At 34.3% G+C, this 17652-nt stretch overlaps 1 protein-coding gene across 10 annotated transcripts in view; it reads right to left on the reverse strand.

Annotated features, from left to right (window-relative positions):
- Positions 1-527: 527 nt before the first annotated feature.
- The window catches only part of LOC106068792 (inter-alpha-trypsin inhibitor heavy chain H3-like), a 33920-nt gene continuing 16795 nt past the window's right edge, over positions 528-17652 (reverse strand). For 3 of the 10 annotated variants that reach the window (XM_013228290.2, XM_056036362.1, XM_013228278.2), the window contains exons 6-20: positions 16704-16776; positions 16457-16608; positions 16145-16329; positions 15792-15889; positions 14025-14716; positions 13486-13612; positions 13086-13142; positions 11960-12034; positions 11697-11771; positions 10224-10274; positions 9994-10023; positions 3218-3322; positions 1958-2143; positions 1743-1847; positions 528-1206 (exon numbers count right to left, since the gene is read on the reverse strand). In XM_013228290.2, coding sequence (XP_013083744.2) covers positions 1076-1206; positions 1743-1847; positions 1958-2143; positions 3218-3322; positions 9994-10023; positions 10224-10274; positions 11697-11771; positions 11960-12034; positions 13086-13142; positions 13486-13612; positions 14025-14716; positions 15792-15889; positions 16145-16329; positions 16457-16608; positions 16704-16776 — 2142 coding nt within the window. In that variant the 3' untranslated portion in view covers positions 528-1075. The remainder of the gene's footprint in view (positions 1207-1742; positions 1848-1957; positions 2144-3217; positions 3323-9993; positions 10024-10223; positions 10275-11696; positions 11772-11959; positions 12035-13085; positions 13143-13485; positions 13613-14024; positions 14717-15791; positions 15890-16144; positions 16330-16456; positions 16609-16703; positions 16777-17652) is intronic. The other 7 variants (XM_056036364.1, XM_056036363.1, XM_013228298.2 and 4 more) reach the window with 7 other exon arrangements.

Below are 17652 nucleotides of genomic sequence, written 5' to 3' on the forward strand. Positions count from 1 at the left end.
TTTTTTGATTTCATACCAGACATGTCTTAAACTGTGCGTCTTTTTTTTGATACCAGACATGTCTTAAAAACTGTGCGTCTTTTTTTTAATTTCATACCAGACATGTCTTAAACTCTGCGTCTTTGTTTGATTTGATACCAGACATGTCTGAAACTGAGCATCTTTTTGATATGAGACATGTCTCGCATTTGATTAAATAGATTATTTGTTTTTGTTTTCAAAGTGAGAAGAGTTCAATACTCTCAGAAGAGAAAGAAGCAAATCATTTCTACTGATATTTGGATTGGATTCCTATACACACGAGACAAAACTATGTCCCTCTATGCAAAGCTAGATCCCCAAGATGTACCTATCTAATCCTCATCACAAGTGGGACAGCAAACAGGAACATCTAAGTTCACAGAATCTACTTCATGTAATACTTTAAGGACAAGTTCTTTCTCTATTAAGCTAGTATAAAATATATGAAAATCATAAAATAGTCAGATAAAAAAAAAACACAAGAAATAATCAACCTTCACAATGTCTAGATGCATTATTTAAGTTTATTGTAGACATTTTTAGAGAATAGAAACTTCATATGTTTTTTTTTTTAAACCAATAAATGTGCTACTTGTTTAAATAAAACAATCAAGGTCTAATCAAAAGCATTTCAAAGACTTCTTTGTGTAACAGTTGCATCATGAATATAATTTCATTTTAAAGTTATAACAAAAACTGAAAGATATTTAGTTGAACATAGGAGAGCTACCAAATGCTGTCAATTATTTTCTAATTTTTATTATTGCATTTCTCTTCAACTCAATAATAGATCTTTATCTTCATGTTCAGTTCAAACATTTTTAAGTTAAAGAAACAAGATCCATTTATAAAAAAATGGAAACAGCTTTATTTCACTTTCTATAGTCAGATTTCTAGTGGCATGACAGCACACACTAATTTCATAAAATTCAATACATTTATTTTGATCCTATAAATTATAGGATAATATCCATTAAAAAATATTGTAGGCCCTAGTCAAAGCAACATTATCTGTGAGAAACAGGAGCATGTTAGCAACTGGGAGTATCATAATTTAAGATTTCTGAAAATACTTCCTAGCCATTTTGTTTTTGATGACTTTTGAGTACTGGACATTCTTACAGGCTGAATGTCTACCTTTTTTGAGTTTTTTCATCTCTTTGGCTGAAGGATTTAACAAGTCACCTGTGAAATAACAATGATAGGTCAGCATTCAACTTTGACTACATCACTGGCACACACACAAATAAATATACACACACATTAAGGCAGCATTTGTCTATATTTCTTTAAAAACATGTCTAGAGCTCTAGCTAATTTTAAACAGATGGGTTCTCAGGATCACTGATTTACATGAAGATTCTAAGCCCTTCTAAACATAAATCATATAATCTCAGATTTACTTAATTATCAATTAAATAGATAGGACGTAAGACTATGAGCTTTTACTTATTATGATGACATTTTACTGATTATTTCTTAATGTTCTTTAAATTGGTTTCCAATCTCACACCTGATGAAGACTTTAAAAGTACATAGTATTTGTCCTCATAATCATTCAAAGTAGTGACCAGAAAAACACAGGTGAACTTAGACACTGTCAACCAACTGACTGTTTTTTCAATCAAACATTTCCAGACTTAGAAACTGAAACTTTCATTGGAAAAACAAATTCAATTTATTGATATACATTGGTGGATACATGACATAGAATACTGTACCAACTAATCCTGTATATTTCTGGGAAGGATCCACTTTGATTTCCAAATTATAATATTTTGAAACTCCATTGACATTCCAAGACAATTTGATAGATATGCCCTCACCTGAAACATAATGCAAGAGTTATTGTAATTTTAGATCCAACAATTTGTGAATAATATGCAATGAAACAAATACATTGAAACATGTACGATTAAACATCACAGAGTCTCACCATTAATGTTAAGTACATCTGAAGTATTGTAAACACCGAAGTGCCAACTGGCAGTGAAGTTCCACCCAGCAACTTCTTTGTTTACTAAGTTCAAGGTAACATTTTGTTTTCCAGTTGACATTGTTTGCTTTGAGGACAATGAACATTGTTTCTTGCCACACACAAGTCCCAAGTCCACAAAGGTGCCTAAGAGAATCAAAGATGAGTGTACAACATAGAGGTGCTACCACAAACCACGACAATCAATAAGTCATACATTTGTTTGATTGCTGTGCTGTTCACACAATTAATTCGACTTCTGTTGCTCAATATTTTTGACTGACTCATAAAGAAGTAAAAACAAACCAAACACCTTAATAATCTTTTCAAATTTATCTTTTAGAAAACACATTGTAGTATTCATATTCATTGACTAGTTATGTTTTTCATCATTTTATATTTCATTTCCAAACCATATGACAAACGAAGTTATTGTTGCACAAGCTCCAAGGTGGCACATGTGAGTCAGTCATTGTTACATATTTAAGTCACACACAAACTCACACCTGACCAAATTCTCACGTGAAAGCATTCTCACCTGTGACCATGATATGATAATAAAATACTATCTTTATCACTAACAGACTTTGTCAGATAAAAAAGTGATAAAAAAGATAAAATTCAAACAGTTAAAAAAAGATGCAACACTTTTGCCTCTCTAGTTTCTACTCCGTTCCTATTGCAGTCATATATACTCTTCATTCAGGTTCCTGGCTCTGTTTTACTATTCTGCCACCATGTAAAGATCACAACAAGATAAAATAAACGCAAAAATAACATTCAGACAGTAATCTTTAATTCCGTCTGGATCTAGACTAAGCAATACCATACATTATTTGTACACTATTTACATATCAGCACAGTCAACACTACAGAGGACTTTGAATATGTTTATTCTCTTTGTGGCACTATCTTTATCAGCTCTCTGATGTCTGGGAATAAAATGATGGCAGCCCATTTCATCCCTACTATTGTCTGTTCACTGGTATCATTTAACTATGTACAAGAGAGTGAAGCTATGATTAAATATGTTGCAAGAAACATATGCTCGAACTGATAATGTGTTCAACACAAGAAATGAATAGATTTTATGTATAAACAATCAAGGTAAATGAAAGGGAACATCTGTTTGTTTTCTCCAGTTATCAACTTATGTTAACTGTTAAAACAAGGGTAGAAAGTTCTTTTTATTTCTAATATTCTTAGAAACAATATGCTTACCATTTGATAATGTGAGTAGTCTGTAGGTGCCCAGATTGAGTTTTTTTGGAACAAGACAGAGACTGAATTTCCCAGAATGAACAGTGAACACTGGCAGTGGATTGTCTAGAGCACAAGTTAAGGATACAATAAGTGAATATATATTTGTAATTTGTTGAAAGATCAAAATGTACAAGCCTTAAATGGCAGTACAATGAATTTACTTGTGAATGACTTTATGAGCACTAAATGTAAATGTAATATTTAATGAAAGAAACAGAAAAACAAGAAAAACATAAAAAATACTTTAAAAACAACAACAACAACAACAAAGCTTCTACAAAGTTTAACTGTATCAATTAGTTTGGATCAGTTATGTTATTAAGTTTGTAATAGATCAACACCAACAACAACAAATCTGTGCGATTAGAAATATTTTTATTAAAAGTTTTTGTTTAGCTCTATTTCATACTTTTAGCTTCTCAATACATTATGATCCTATCACTTTCTCAGTGCGCTATGATCCTATCACTTTCTCAGTACGCTATGATCCTGGCGCCACAAAACTGGGAGCTTCGGGCAGATGGAGCTCGACAGCCTAGTAAGGCAGTTCATCTAGGAGAGGGGTACTCTGACTTCAAACCCCCGCTGCCTTGCGGTACTGAGGCTTCAGCAGACAACCTCGAGGAGAAATCAGGAGTGAAGCCCCTTAGGCGTTGGGAGTATCAGCTATGAAATTCCCTCCGGCAGCTTCTGCAACTGAGTTGGTGCCAAATGTAATGCGATGCGTTCCTTTGAATCACATCAGCAAGGTCGAGAGAGGGATCATGACGCCACAGCCTGCCTGCTCTAATGGGTGCTTAGAGCTTAGTTTAAAACGACAAGTAGGCTGGAAACTTGCACCAAGCAACAAAAGAAGAAAAATTAAACTGAAAAAAAAAAATCCCTGTCATGCGAATGACCACTTGGAATGTCAGGACAATGTGTCCTGGTCTCACTGATGATCTTAGGCAGATCGACGACGCAAGGAAGACGGCAGTCATTAACAACGAGCTAAAAAGGCTACATATTGACATTGCAGCCCTGCAAGAAACTCGACTGGCCGAAAACGGCATGCTCCGCGAGACTGACTACACTTTCTTTTGGAAAGGGAAAGCACAGGATGAGACTCGAATATATGGTGTGGGCTTTGCTGTCAAGAATAGTCTTCTTCCCATGATAGTCCCTCCAGTTGGTGGCTCGGAACGGCTACTAAGCATAAGTATGATGACAGCATCTGGAAAAGTCACTCTAATTAGTGCCTATGCCCCCACACTATGCTCGCTTCAGGAGGACAAAGACAAGTTCTATGAAGACCTCAAAGAAGCCATTGCAAACATTCCTCAAAAAGAACATATGATCCTTCTAGATGACTTCAATGCCAGAGTAGGATCAGATCACACTACCTGGCCAGACTGCCTTGGGCTTTTTGGAATCGGAAAGATGAATGAGAACGGACAAAGACTGCTTGAATTCTGCACATACCATAAGCTCTGCATTACCAACACATACTTCAGAACAAAACCACAGCACTGTGTCTCATGGAGGCACCCTAGGTCTGGGCACTGGCACCAGCTGGATAGAATACTGACACGAAAAAAGGACATAGGAAATATACTGCTGACACGTAGCTACCAAAGCGCGGATTGTGATACTGATCATACATTAGTGTCCTGCCGGACAAGACTGCTGCCACACATCACAGGGAAAAAGAAAATCACGCCTGAATACCATTAGCACAAAAAATCTTTGCACCGAATTTGAGAACAAATTAGAGGAAGCTTTTAAAAACTTCTCTGTGACTGAGGTAGAAAAAAGCTGGACGTTTATGCGTGATACAATCTACCAAACATCATCACTGGTCTTTGGAAACAAAACCAAGAAAAGCGAAGACTGGTTTGAAGCTAGTCTACCAGAAATGGAAACTGCCACTACGAACAAGAGAGCAGCCATGCTAATCTACAAGAAGGATCCCACTCCAAGCAACTTAAAAAGGCTCAGAGCTGCACGTAACAATGCTCAAAGAGTAGCGAGACAGTGTGCTAACAAATACTGGCAGGAGCTATGCGAAGATATTCAATCTTGTGCCGACTGTGGTAACATAAGAGGACTATATGAGGGCACGAGAAAAGCCTTTGGACCTCACACCAGCAAGTGTGCTCCGCTCAAGTCAAAAGATGGCTCAATCATCAGTGATCGTGCGCTGCAAATGGAGCGATGGGTAGAACACTATGCAGAACTCTACCAGATTGAAAACGCCATCTCACCAAATGCTGTTTCCAACTTCCCATCACTTCCAGTTTTGACGGAATTAGACGAAACGCCATCAGTAAAGGAGCTGAGCATAGCCATTGACATGCTTGCACATGGGAAAACACCCGGAGGAGATGGCATTCCTGCTGAAGTCATTCAGGCTGGAAAACATGCCCTAATCAAACCACTCCATGAACTGCTAAGCTTGTGCTGGGAACAAGGAATGGTCCCCCAGGAATAGAAAGACTCCAACATAGTTACAATTTATAAAAATAAAGGCGACCGCTCTGATTGTAACAATTACAGAGGCATCTCACAGCGTAGCATAGTCGGAAAGGCTTTTACTAGAGTATTACTAAAGCGATTACAGATCCTGGCAGATCCTGTTTATCCAGAGTCGCAGTGTGGCTTAAGGGCAGGTAGATCTACAACAGATATGATTTTCTCTCTGCGGCAGCTACAGGAGAAGAGCAGAGAACAAAAGCAGCCCCTCTTCATAGCATTTATTGATTTGGCCAAGGCCTTTGACCTTGTTAGCAGAAGCGGCTTGTTTGCTGTACTAGAGAGAATCGGCTGCCCAAATAAGTTAAGAAAACTAGTGTCAGCTTTTCACGAAAATATGCAGGGCACTGTTCAGTTTGAAAGTTCTTCCTCCAGGCCATTTTCCATCAAGAGCGGTGTAAAACAAGGATGTGTACTGGCCCCTACACTATTTGGCATCTTCTTCTTAGTCGTACTAACCAGTGCTTTTAAATCCCTGGAAGACGGAATATATATCCATAGCAGATCCGATGGAAGGCTCTTTAACCTGGCACGTCTTAAAGCCAAAACGAAAAGGCGTCGTATCTTGATAAGAAAGCTTCTGTTTGCAGATGACGCGGCACTCGTATCTCACTCACAAGGAGGTCTACAGAAGCTAGTGAACGCCTTAGCAGCTGCTTGTCAAGAGTTTAGCCTTACTATAAGTCTCTCCAAGACCAAAATCCTGGCACAAGACGTCACAGAAATACCTATAATACATATTGGGAACCACACCCTTTCAGTGGTGCAGGAATTTACCTACTTGGGTTCAACAATTGTCAGTAACCTAGACTTAGACATCGAGCTGACAAAAGGATAGGAAAAGGTACCACAGCATTGGCAAAACTCTTCAAGCGCGTCTGGGAAAATGGTAAATTGACCACAGCGACCAAAATCCTAGTCTACAACGCCTGTGTTGTGAGCACTCTCCTTTATGGCAGTGAAAGCTGGTCAACATACTTGTACCAAGAGCACAGATTGAATAGTTTCCACTTGCGCTGCCTGAGACGCATAATGGGCATCTCTTGGAGGGAACATGTCTCCAATCAGGCAGTTCTGAGATTGGCCAATATGAACAGCATGTATGCTCTCCTGACACAAAGAAGATTACGCATGCCAGATGGTAGAATCCCGAAAGATATCTTATATGCTGAGCTTGTGGAAGGAGTCAGACCCAAGGGCCGCCCAAGACTAACATATAGAGATGTCTGCAAGCGAGACATGAGAGCCACAGGTATCAGCGAAAGTATGTGGGAAAACATAGCCAAAGACCGGAGTGCATGGAGACAGACTGTGCGTGCCGGGACAACCCTTGCTGAGAACAAAATTATTGAAGCGGCCTTAATCAAGAGGGAAAAAAGAAAGCTGCCCTGCCCGCTAGCCCTGAATCAGAGGCATACACATGTACGAATTGTGGCAAAGTCTGCCGTTCTAGAATTGGCTTGATTAGCCACACCAGATTCTGCCCCGTCTCAAGATTATGCCAAAACCAGTGACTCAATTGGGCGCATCCATTGCCTTTCGAGACAAAAGGAGCCATATATACGTATATATATATATATATATATATATATATATATATATATATATATATATATATATATATATATATATATATATATATATATATATATATATATATGATCCTATCACTTTCTCAGTACGCTATGATCCTATCACTTTCTCACTATGCTATGATCCTATCTCTTTCTCACTATGCTATGATACTATCACTTTCTCAGTACGCTATGATCCTATCACTTTCTCAGTACGCTATGATCCTATCACTTTCTTACTATGCTATGATCCTATCACTTTCTCACTATGCTATGATCCTATCACTTTCTCAGTACGCTATGATCCTATCACTTTCTTACTATGCTATGATCCTATCACTTTCTCACTATGCTATGATCCTATCACTTTCTCACTATGCTATGATCCTATCACTTTCTCAGTACGCTATGATCCTATCACTTTCTTACTATGCTATGATCCTATCACTTTCTCAGTACGCTAAGATCCTATCACTTTCTCTCTATGCTATGATCCTTTCACTTTCTCACTATGCTATGATACTATCACTTTCTCAGTACGCTATGATCCTATCACTTTCTTACTACGCTATTATCCTATCACTTTCTCACTACGTACGATCCTATCACTGCTCTGGACCAGCTAGGAAAATGGGGGGGGGGGGGGGGAGAGGGTGGAGAGAGGGAGGAGAGAAAGAAAGGGAGATAACTGGGTGGATAATCATTTTTTTAAAAGCATTTATAAAAAAAAAAATGGAACGACCTGAATTCAAACTTATGATTCAAGCCTCCCCAAGCTGACATTCTAACCACTATGCTAGTGAGGTATTTATGAAAATTGAAGATTGTATAGTTATCTATTGAACACAACTAATAGGACTAATTGATGATTTTTCAAAAGGTTTAGATAATAGTGAACAAATAGATGCTATCTTACTAGATTTTTCTAAGGCTTTTGACAAAGTTCACCACCATAGTTTGCTTAAAAAATTAAAATATTTCGGCATTAATGGTCCACTGCATCAGTGGATTAAAGATTTCCTGATAGGGAGAGAACAAACTGTAATAATAAATGGCTCTAAATCAACACCGATAACAGTAAACTCAGGTGTACCTCAAGGAACAGTCTTGGGTCCACTACTATTTTTAATTTACATAAATGATTTACCAAATTGCATTACTTTAGGAACAAAAGTCAGATTATTTGCAGACGATTGCATAATATATAGAACGATAAAAACAACACAAGACACAGATATTTTACAAAGAGAATTAGATGAATTACAGAAATGGGAATCAAATTGGAGCATGTCTTTCCACCCAGAAAAATGTCAGTTGTTAAGAGTAACAAAAAAACTAAAACAAATTAATTCCACTTATCTTATTCATGGCAAACCAGTAACACAGACTAAAAACGCAAAATACCTAGGTGTTATAATAAATGAAAAACTGTCATGGAATCCACATATTGATGAAACTACAAAAAAATCAAACAAAGCATTAGGATTTATTAAAAGAAATTTCTATAAATCAAATAAGAACATAAAACTAAAATGTTATTTAACCTAGGTTAGGCCAATAATAGAATATGCATCCTCTGTTTGGGACCCCTCAACTCAAGAAAACATTAAGAAACTAGAACAGACACAAAATAGAGCAGTGCAATTCATAACAAACGAATATTCACATTTGACTAGAGTAACACCTTTAGTAAAATCACTAAATTTAGAAAGCCTTCAGGACAGAAGGCTCAAAAGTAAAGTAGCAATCATACATAAAACACTGAACCATAATCTTCAAATACAAAAACAAAATTTAATAAAATACTCTGAAAGACACAAAGATAAAGGCACATTCCTCGTCCCATATGCTAGGACAAATTTGTACAAATACTCCTTCTTCCCTAGTGCTATTAGAGCATGGAATGGGTTGCCTGAGCTAGCCAGGAAAACCAGTGACTTGGCAGAATTTAAGTCATTGGTTAATATGCATGACTAAATGCATGACGCGTAGGACGTAATCATCTTCTTTTTTGAAGTAACGTCTGTATTATATAAGATAAGTTTGTTTGAAACTTACTTTAAAGTAGCGACCTACAAAGGAGAACAATTCAGCTTATACCACCACCTCATTCAAGTACAATTTCTTTCCCTTGTTCAAAATACCAAACAAAATAATTAATTACCAATAGTTAATAAACTAATTGGTTAGTATTTTTTTTTATTAATTCTTGTTTTGTCAGGTCAAAGAAGTAATTGTGAAACATTTCAGTTTGATCCGAGATTGGGTGTACAATGTGTACTAACGTTTTACCACACAGACGGACAAACAGAGTGAGTTGAAATAAGCTTTGTAAAAACAATATTATTAATTAAAGATGTTGGTCACTCATGCTTTTTGAAGTAAAAAATAATTTCAACTACCCTCAGGGGCATAGGGTTATATAGAACAAAGGTATTGAAATACACAATCTGGAATCCTAGAATAAATGTGAAAACATTTGATATTTCAACCCAAATGGGTTCAAATACAAGATGATGTTAAGTTAGTTAACCATGCATAGAAATGGAAAAGCTATATGTATTTGGTAAGTGAACCTACTTTCTTTAAAATCTTTACTACTGGGTTTATACATTATATAAACCATACATATTTCATAAGTTTATTTACCAGTAAATTGTCTATTGCTTTTATCTGTACCTAAATAGATGGAAATAAAATGAAAAATTTAATTTAAATTGTCCGGCTTAGAGAAGTAAACATTACAATAATAACAAATAGGCAATGGTATTTATTCTAGCAGACAAAGGAATCATCTCTGAAAGTCTTAAATTTAAAGGTGCTATCAATGAGACAATTACAAATCTACAGAAATGTTTTTATATGAATTTTGTTTTTACCAGTTTTTTTCTTGTTCATCTTTTTTGCAGTCTTTTCAACAAGATTACCTACTTTAAAAAAGATAAAGGTTAAAACTGAAATAATACACTGAAGAAACAATAATATTACAATGACTAACTACTCCACAAAAACATTTATGGCAGGCTATATTGGAAAATATGTTTTAGGAAAATAACAATTTTGACATGATATGGTCAAGGTTTTCTGGACTGTAGTTTAAGTAAAGACCAGCACCTTGATTCTCACTAAAGAATGCCAGCCATTTCAAAGTTAAGAATCAAAATCATTTCATTATCTAATAGATTACAGACATTTTTTCAAAAAAGAATACCCATGGATTCAGACCCATAATGTAAACCTTGACTATTACAGGCATACAGTGTTAACCAAGAATATGAATCAATTCAAGCAATTCTCATATACAAATGATGGTCTTTACTTCTCTTTAACCTCCAAGCTGGAATATCTTTTTGCCATCATTAAAATAGTCTGTTAACGCTCTATTATTAATTTGAATATAGTAAAATTTTTGTTTTGGACAGTGTCAAGCTGTGTCTTCTTTGATTGAGTGTATCCTCAGTTGTAATGATAGATTTTAGTTGATCCTTTGTCCTTTTATAACTCAGCCAGACTTCATAATTGTGAAAAACACAGAGCAAATCCAAAAATAGAAATTCTGAATACTTAACTCTTTCTCTCCTAACTGACCATACCAGCGTTGATTCCACCAGAATGTGGTAAATAATTACGGAGAGAGTTAAATCAATAAATCTAACAAGAATAATCACATAAGTTTGAATCCTAATATTGAAATCACATAAACCAAGTAAAAAACATGAATTTAACAAACCAAATCAACTAAGTCGAACCATTTTTTCATCACAGAATGTTAGAATAGAAAATAATATAATAGAATTTATTGGCTAAAATTAGGGGAGCGATATAGATTTAATCATTCTAATGAATGTAACAGATACTACAATTTACATACCAAAAGTATATTTGGGAAACAACAAAATTCAGGTTATTTCAGGGGAGTTCCTGTCAGAAAACTATGTGCAAGAGTGGAAAGATGTGAAGGATACGAATAAAAAAAAAAAGGGAAAAGGGGGGGGGGTACTGGTTAAAGAAAACAATATATACCCAGGGACAAATCAATGGGTAAGTGTTGAAAGCTAGTTTATTTATATATATATAAGTATACAGGACCAAAGTTTGGAAGAGAGAAACTGACTGTTTTCTAAGATGTGGTATAATAAAAAAAAAGTAAATAGATAATAATCAGAAGGTTAAAAAAAGTTTAAATAAGGAGTCATTATTATCATAATTAATACTAAACAACAATGATCAAATCAGTCAAAATATTAGCCAGCTAACTAAATGGTGTCTAAAAATAACTAAATTAAATATTTTTCTTTCTTTAAAACAAAACGTTATATTTAGAGACCAAAAAAAAAAGAAAATTTTTCCACCTGGAGGATCCCAACCAACAGGGAATGATGTTGGGCGTAAGCCTCTATCACCATTTGGACCCATGGGTGGAATGACTGAAAATAGAAGCAGAGTGAGAGATAATTTTATAGTCACTACATCATGGCTAATAATAAACAGCATAGATCAGATCAGTAGAAATATTAGCCAGCTATCTAAATAGTGTCTACAGAAAAATAACTATAACATTTGCTTACTTCAAAACAAAACTATATTTTTATTTAAAAAAAACAATTATTAATACCTAGAGGACGCCTAAAAGCTATATATGAAGTTGGTTGCGTGCTTATACTACCTTTGTAATTTCTTTGTGGGAGTGCTGAAATAATAAGTAGGCTGAGAAACAGATAATTTTATAAAGGAAAAAGATATAAATTCCTTTTACTAAATTTGCATATGTATAACAATTAACCCTTATGCATTTCTTTAAAACCAAAAAAGTATTACAAAACTACTTTTTATATGTTTAAAATTGAATTTTAAAAAAAGAGACGCAATCAGACATCCAATAAAAAAAAATAATTCAAATAATTCTGTTTTGATCTTATTTTATCTAATCTTATATAATACAGACGTTACTTCAAAAAAAGAAGATGATTATGCCCTATGCGTCATGCATTCAGTCATGCATATTAACCATTGCAATGACTTAAATTCTGCCAAGTCACTGGTTTTCCTGGCTAGCTCAGACAACCCATTCCATGCTCTAATAGCACCCTTGAAACATTACACATTTTAATTGCATTTTTCTTAGGGGTTCATGGGACAGTCAATAATCACCTGTTTCATTGACCAATGGTTAAAAAAAGGATAAAATATGGGCACCTTTACTTTAACAACAAATGTAAGGTATACACTGGAAATGTGTGAGATAAGAGAATGTCCTAGAATTCTACATAAAAAACAACACTTCTCCAGCTCTATTTCATTGAGACTTGAAACACTCCAGTCAATATTCAAAAAATTTATCACTCACACATAGACAATGTTTAGCCACAAATTATTAGTTAATTAAGCAAAAAGAAAGTTATAATGCTAGTGAATATAGAATAACAGAATATCTAGACTACTTTAAGCTTTGATCTGCTGCATCTGTTTGTCATAGTTTTGAAACCACAGAATGACCATTATATGAAAGCAAGGTAAAGGACAATGGTGCTCTCAGAGCCTCTGAAATCTAATCAGAGTAGGTCTTTCATTTCAAACCAAAAGAGTACTGAATATTGAGAGTTATTTTAAATTATTTAACAGGATTTAAAATGTAATTTGTATTAGTTAGCAACTATTTATGTGGTTTGGGTTCTGAGTTTTTTTCTTGTGAGTTGATCTATAATCTCAAAATGACTATGAAAATGAAGAATGCTACAAACCATGTGCATGGGCTCGTGAAAACATCAAACGAGAAGATATTGGTTGTAAATAGCCACCTGAAATTATAATCAATGGATCAATGTTAATCAAGTATTATCACTGACATACATTGATATGAACGTGGTGGTCATGGAAAACAACAACAAGGAAAGAATTGTATTATAATTAAATTAAAAATGGGTTTGTAGAGGTAGTGAATAATTATTACAAACATAAAGGCTACATATTTATTATAAAATCAGTAATTGTTAGCTTAATATTTTAATTTTAAATAAACATCACTCTTTTAAAAATAAAAAAAAAACATGTTCATAAAGATGCAAGATAATAAAAACAATAAAAAATGGAAAAACATTTAATTCCATTGGACACCTAAACCCAGTTTGTCTTCTTACTTACCCTGCATTTGGCTCAATGCATCAGGGGACATAAACCTATGGTCTCCTGCTTCTAAACTAGACACGCTTGGGTTTTCCTCATTTGGCTTTTTCACTATCATTGCTGTCAATGGAGTGACAAACTTGTACTGGTAAAACAGAGAAATAAAATAGACCAATCAATTACCAAACAAAAAGTAAAGAATCAATTGAGACTAAATTGAATCTTATCGAAGCTAAAATAATGTCTCTGCTGTGGGATTTGAAATTCTAGTGGGTTTACTGGTTGTATAAGCAAATGAACATAATAGGATTGGGTCGACAGCACAACCAAAAAATTTCCTAGCTCATATTCAATGGAGACTTCAACCTAGTTTTAAAAAAGTCGGCTTTTATCATAATATGAATATTTTACTTGTTTTACTACTCAGCAATTTTAAGTTGATTATAATTATTTTAAAGTATATCCAGTGTCTCCAGTTACACAGTAGAGCAGTATAATTCAGCTGAACACTTAACATTGAAAATAAGTATTGCAACATGTCTAAAATGTATCCATACCTTTAATGACATTTGAATAATCTTCTTATCTATCTCTTCCATGGCAGATGAATTTTTCTCTTTCTCTTTTAGCAACTGTTTAATAGTGATGAAGGCCCACATCTTTTCCACTATCCCAGAAAAATCTCGTGGCAGAGTGAAGAAAGGATTAACATTATCTTTTAAGATGAAGCTATTGTAATCCACTTCATTTAAGACCAAACTGATCTCACCAGACTGTTGAATACCTTTGATCACAATCTCCATATTCTTGGTGTTTTGTGCTAGCTTGCCTGACACGACTACCTCTGAGTCTTTAAATATGACTGGAAAGTTGTTCTCTGTAACAGTCAACTCATCCACTATACTTGGTAGATAGGATATGGTAGCATCCTTAATGGACACAGCTGAAATCTCTTTATAAAGGCCAGAAACCTGCAAGGCAGCATCAGAAGCTTCATAGATTTTCCTTGCAAAGCCAAAACTTTGAATGGAGATGGTCTTCATCAAATTAAAGTCAGCTTCATGTCCAAAGGCCAATCCAAAGATGGGAAATGAGAAGCCTGCCACATTGGCAGCAATTTTGTCCTTGTTCATCTCACCCATTGTTGGTGAGCCATCAGTTAAGAAAAATATCATGCTGACACGATGTTTACTTCTGGTGACTTTCAAATCATTCACAGCAGTCAGTAAAGCGTCATTTATATTTGTCACTAAAAAAAAAGTTAGGTTCGAAAGTTATAACATGTCATAATTTAAATAATGTTAGCTTCAAATGTATTTGTTACTATAACAAACACAAATAACATAGTTTATAAAATCTTAGCTCTCACTTTTACCGCATTGAAGTCCCTATTTAGAAATATATTTGCATACTTGAATAAGAAAAATTCAACTTATAGAAAGTCTTAAACTCTTTCAGCGCTGGTGAGTGCTGCATTACCCTGAGTGAGTACCTTGGTATATAATATTTATTTCACTATCTTTTTAATGTTAAATGTTTTCTTTTTTAAAATTTATTTTCTGGATGTGAGAGTGATTAACTTGGTTTTGGTAGTAAATGGGACGCAGCAACAACAAGTTAATAAAAAAAGACAACACTGTGTTAGTGGTTTTTCTTTTTTAGTTTATTTCATGGGACCCTAAATTTTTTTAAAAATAATACAATTTCTTTGTGCTTTTGTCTTTAATAAAAATATCTTCATTTTTTTTTAAGATGATCATTCCAAATTGACATCTGTAGCCCAAAAACATGAAACAATGGTTGGGCCAGATTTCATTCATGCTCTATCTGTACTTTCTAATTCATGGAATGGTTGGGCCAGATTTCATTCATGCTCTATTTGTACTTTCTAATTCATGGCCATGTAAAGAAAAGTGCTGTATTTTGCTAAAAAGATATTTGTTGCTTTTTTACTTCATTGAGTTCACCCCAAAAATATCAAACTAACTTGAGCATAAAGCTCTCTAGAAATCTCTAGTCTATTGTAAGATGTTTCTTTTGCATGGCAATTTCCTAAACCTTTTTCAGAAGACATTTGAAGGAGTCTCACCTAAAGTAATGTAATCAACTTGGTTTAAAAAATATTTAGTTAGTAGAGATACATTTGGTTATGTAAAATATTTACTTATTTCAGTACTTTTTAAAAATAATTAATCAGTTAAAAAACTGTATTTTTCTTAATTGTGTTTCACATATACTGAATAAGGTCAGCTACTTTCATTCATAGGAATGGAACTCATGTTTTCTGTACTCATGTATACATAATCTGATTGACATGCACTTACTTCCAGAAGCAGAAAGTTGTTGAACAAAGTATTGTGCTTCTTTAATTGTTCCCTCTTCAACAGATACAAGTTCATCTCTCCATTTTGTAACACCAGAGCTTATTAAAGTAAAAATAATTAGATTGTCAAAACCAAAAATAAAGCATGTCTCATATATAAGTAATAAAAATGTTTCTCAATATTGGAGCAATAGGAAGGGAGGGGGTGTAAAGCAAGATATGCATGAATTGTTTCAAGCAATGATTTCAAGAGAAAATCCTGGTGGGTGAAGATAAGGGGTTGATTGTTTAAGGGGAAAGAAATGTGACTTACAAACATTTATTGTATTATGTTTTATAAAAAAAACACAGTACCTAAATTTGATAATGTTAAATCTGTCTTGAGGTTGAAGGTCTTTCAGAATAACACTTATTGCTGTCTTCAGTTGATTTATTTTATTACCATACATAGATGAAGAAACATCTAGCACAAATAGGATATCCTTTGGTATTGGGGGTAAGTCAGGAGCAAAAAAGTGAATGAAGTAGCCATCCACCACCTGAAATAAAAGCAAAAACAACAAAGAAATATGTTAAGTAATTTTCATTGCCATAAGCAACTAAAAAATTCAATAAGTCTAAAAAAAAAGTTGGCATTCTTTTCCTTCTACATTTCATTTAATTTACCAGAATTTCTCCTTTAGGTTTATGCTCTACATCATACTGAACCACAAACTGAGCAGAGATTCCTTTATCTCCTTGCTGCTTGATGTTTGGTTTAAAAACAATGTGTGAAGTCTCAGGAGTGGGTCGCTCCTCAACAATCAACACATTTTGAACTAAAAAAAAAAAAAAGAATGAAAGCAATGTAGTTAAGTAATGCAGGTGGTGCTATTTAAAAAAATAAAACAATTACTATTTTCAATTAAATTACCTTCCACTGTGTTGTACACTAGTGAGTCATTACGTAAAGCAGGAGTTTTGACAAACTTTAACTTTGATGTTTCCTACAAAAAAAATAGTTATATCAAAAAGCAACTGTTATAACTGATCACAAGACTGCTAACTGCTAAAAATAACAAGCTTCCATTGTAGAATAAGAGTTCCTAAGGAGGTCTATTTCTTTTCTTGACAAGGCTATAACAACAGTCAACCACCTTCACCCCCCCGACCCAACTCATGTCAGAGTTGGCATATTTTAGAATGTCAATTTGTAAGTAAAATTTTTTTTTATCCCAACCAGGAACATCAGCTTAGTAACTATGTCATAAGTATTTCACTTACATGATCCCATGTGCCTGGTATTTATCATATGTTTAAACTATTCATCTTAATATCTAAAAATCTAGCAAAATTGTTAGCAAGATTTGCTTCCTCTTGATACCTGTGATCATGACATTGTTAATGATACTATAAATAGATCACTTTAAAAAATAAATAGTACATACTAGTTCTAAAAAGTATCTAGAATTATGAGTTACTTTTGCACATATGGAACAACGTTAGGTTTGTTGGGTGGAATGACCAATACATTTTTAACCATTTTCAAATTTAAAACAAGAAAAACACACAAAAAATACTTTTTAAAAATACAAAGCTTGTATTAAGTGTAATTGTAACAATTAGTTTGGATCTGTCCTGTCATTTTATATATCATTGACCTTGACATAATAAATATGTGCGATTAGAAATATTTTTACCAATTGTTTTTTGCTTAGCTTTTTTCTTTCTCAATGCGCTAGAATCCTATCACATGTCTGGGCCAGTTGTGAAAGGGGGAGGGAAGAAGAAGGTATCTTGGTGAATGTTTACAGCATCGTTTTTTAAATGCATACAAAATTGTTCACTGAGGGTGCAAGAGTCCTCAAGGGGACAAATTCAGC

The sequence above is a fragment of the Biomphalaria glabrata genome, chromosome 7 (assembly GCF_947242115.1).
Source record: "Biomphalaria glabrata chromosome 7, xgBioGlab47.1, whole genome shotgun sequence".
Classification (NCBI taxonomy): domain Eukaryota; kingdom Metazoa; phylum Mollusca; class Gastropoda; family Planorbidae; genus Biomphalaria; species Biomphalaria glabrata.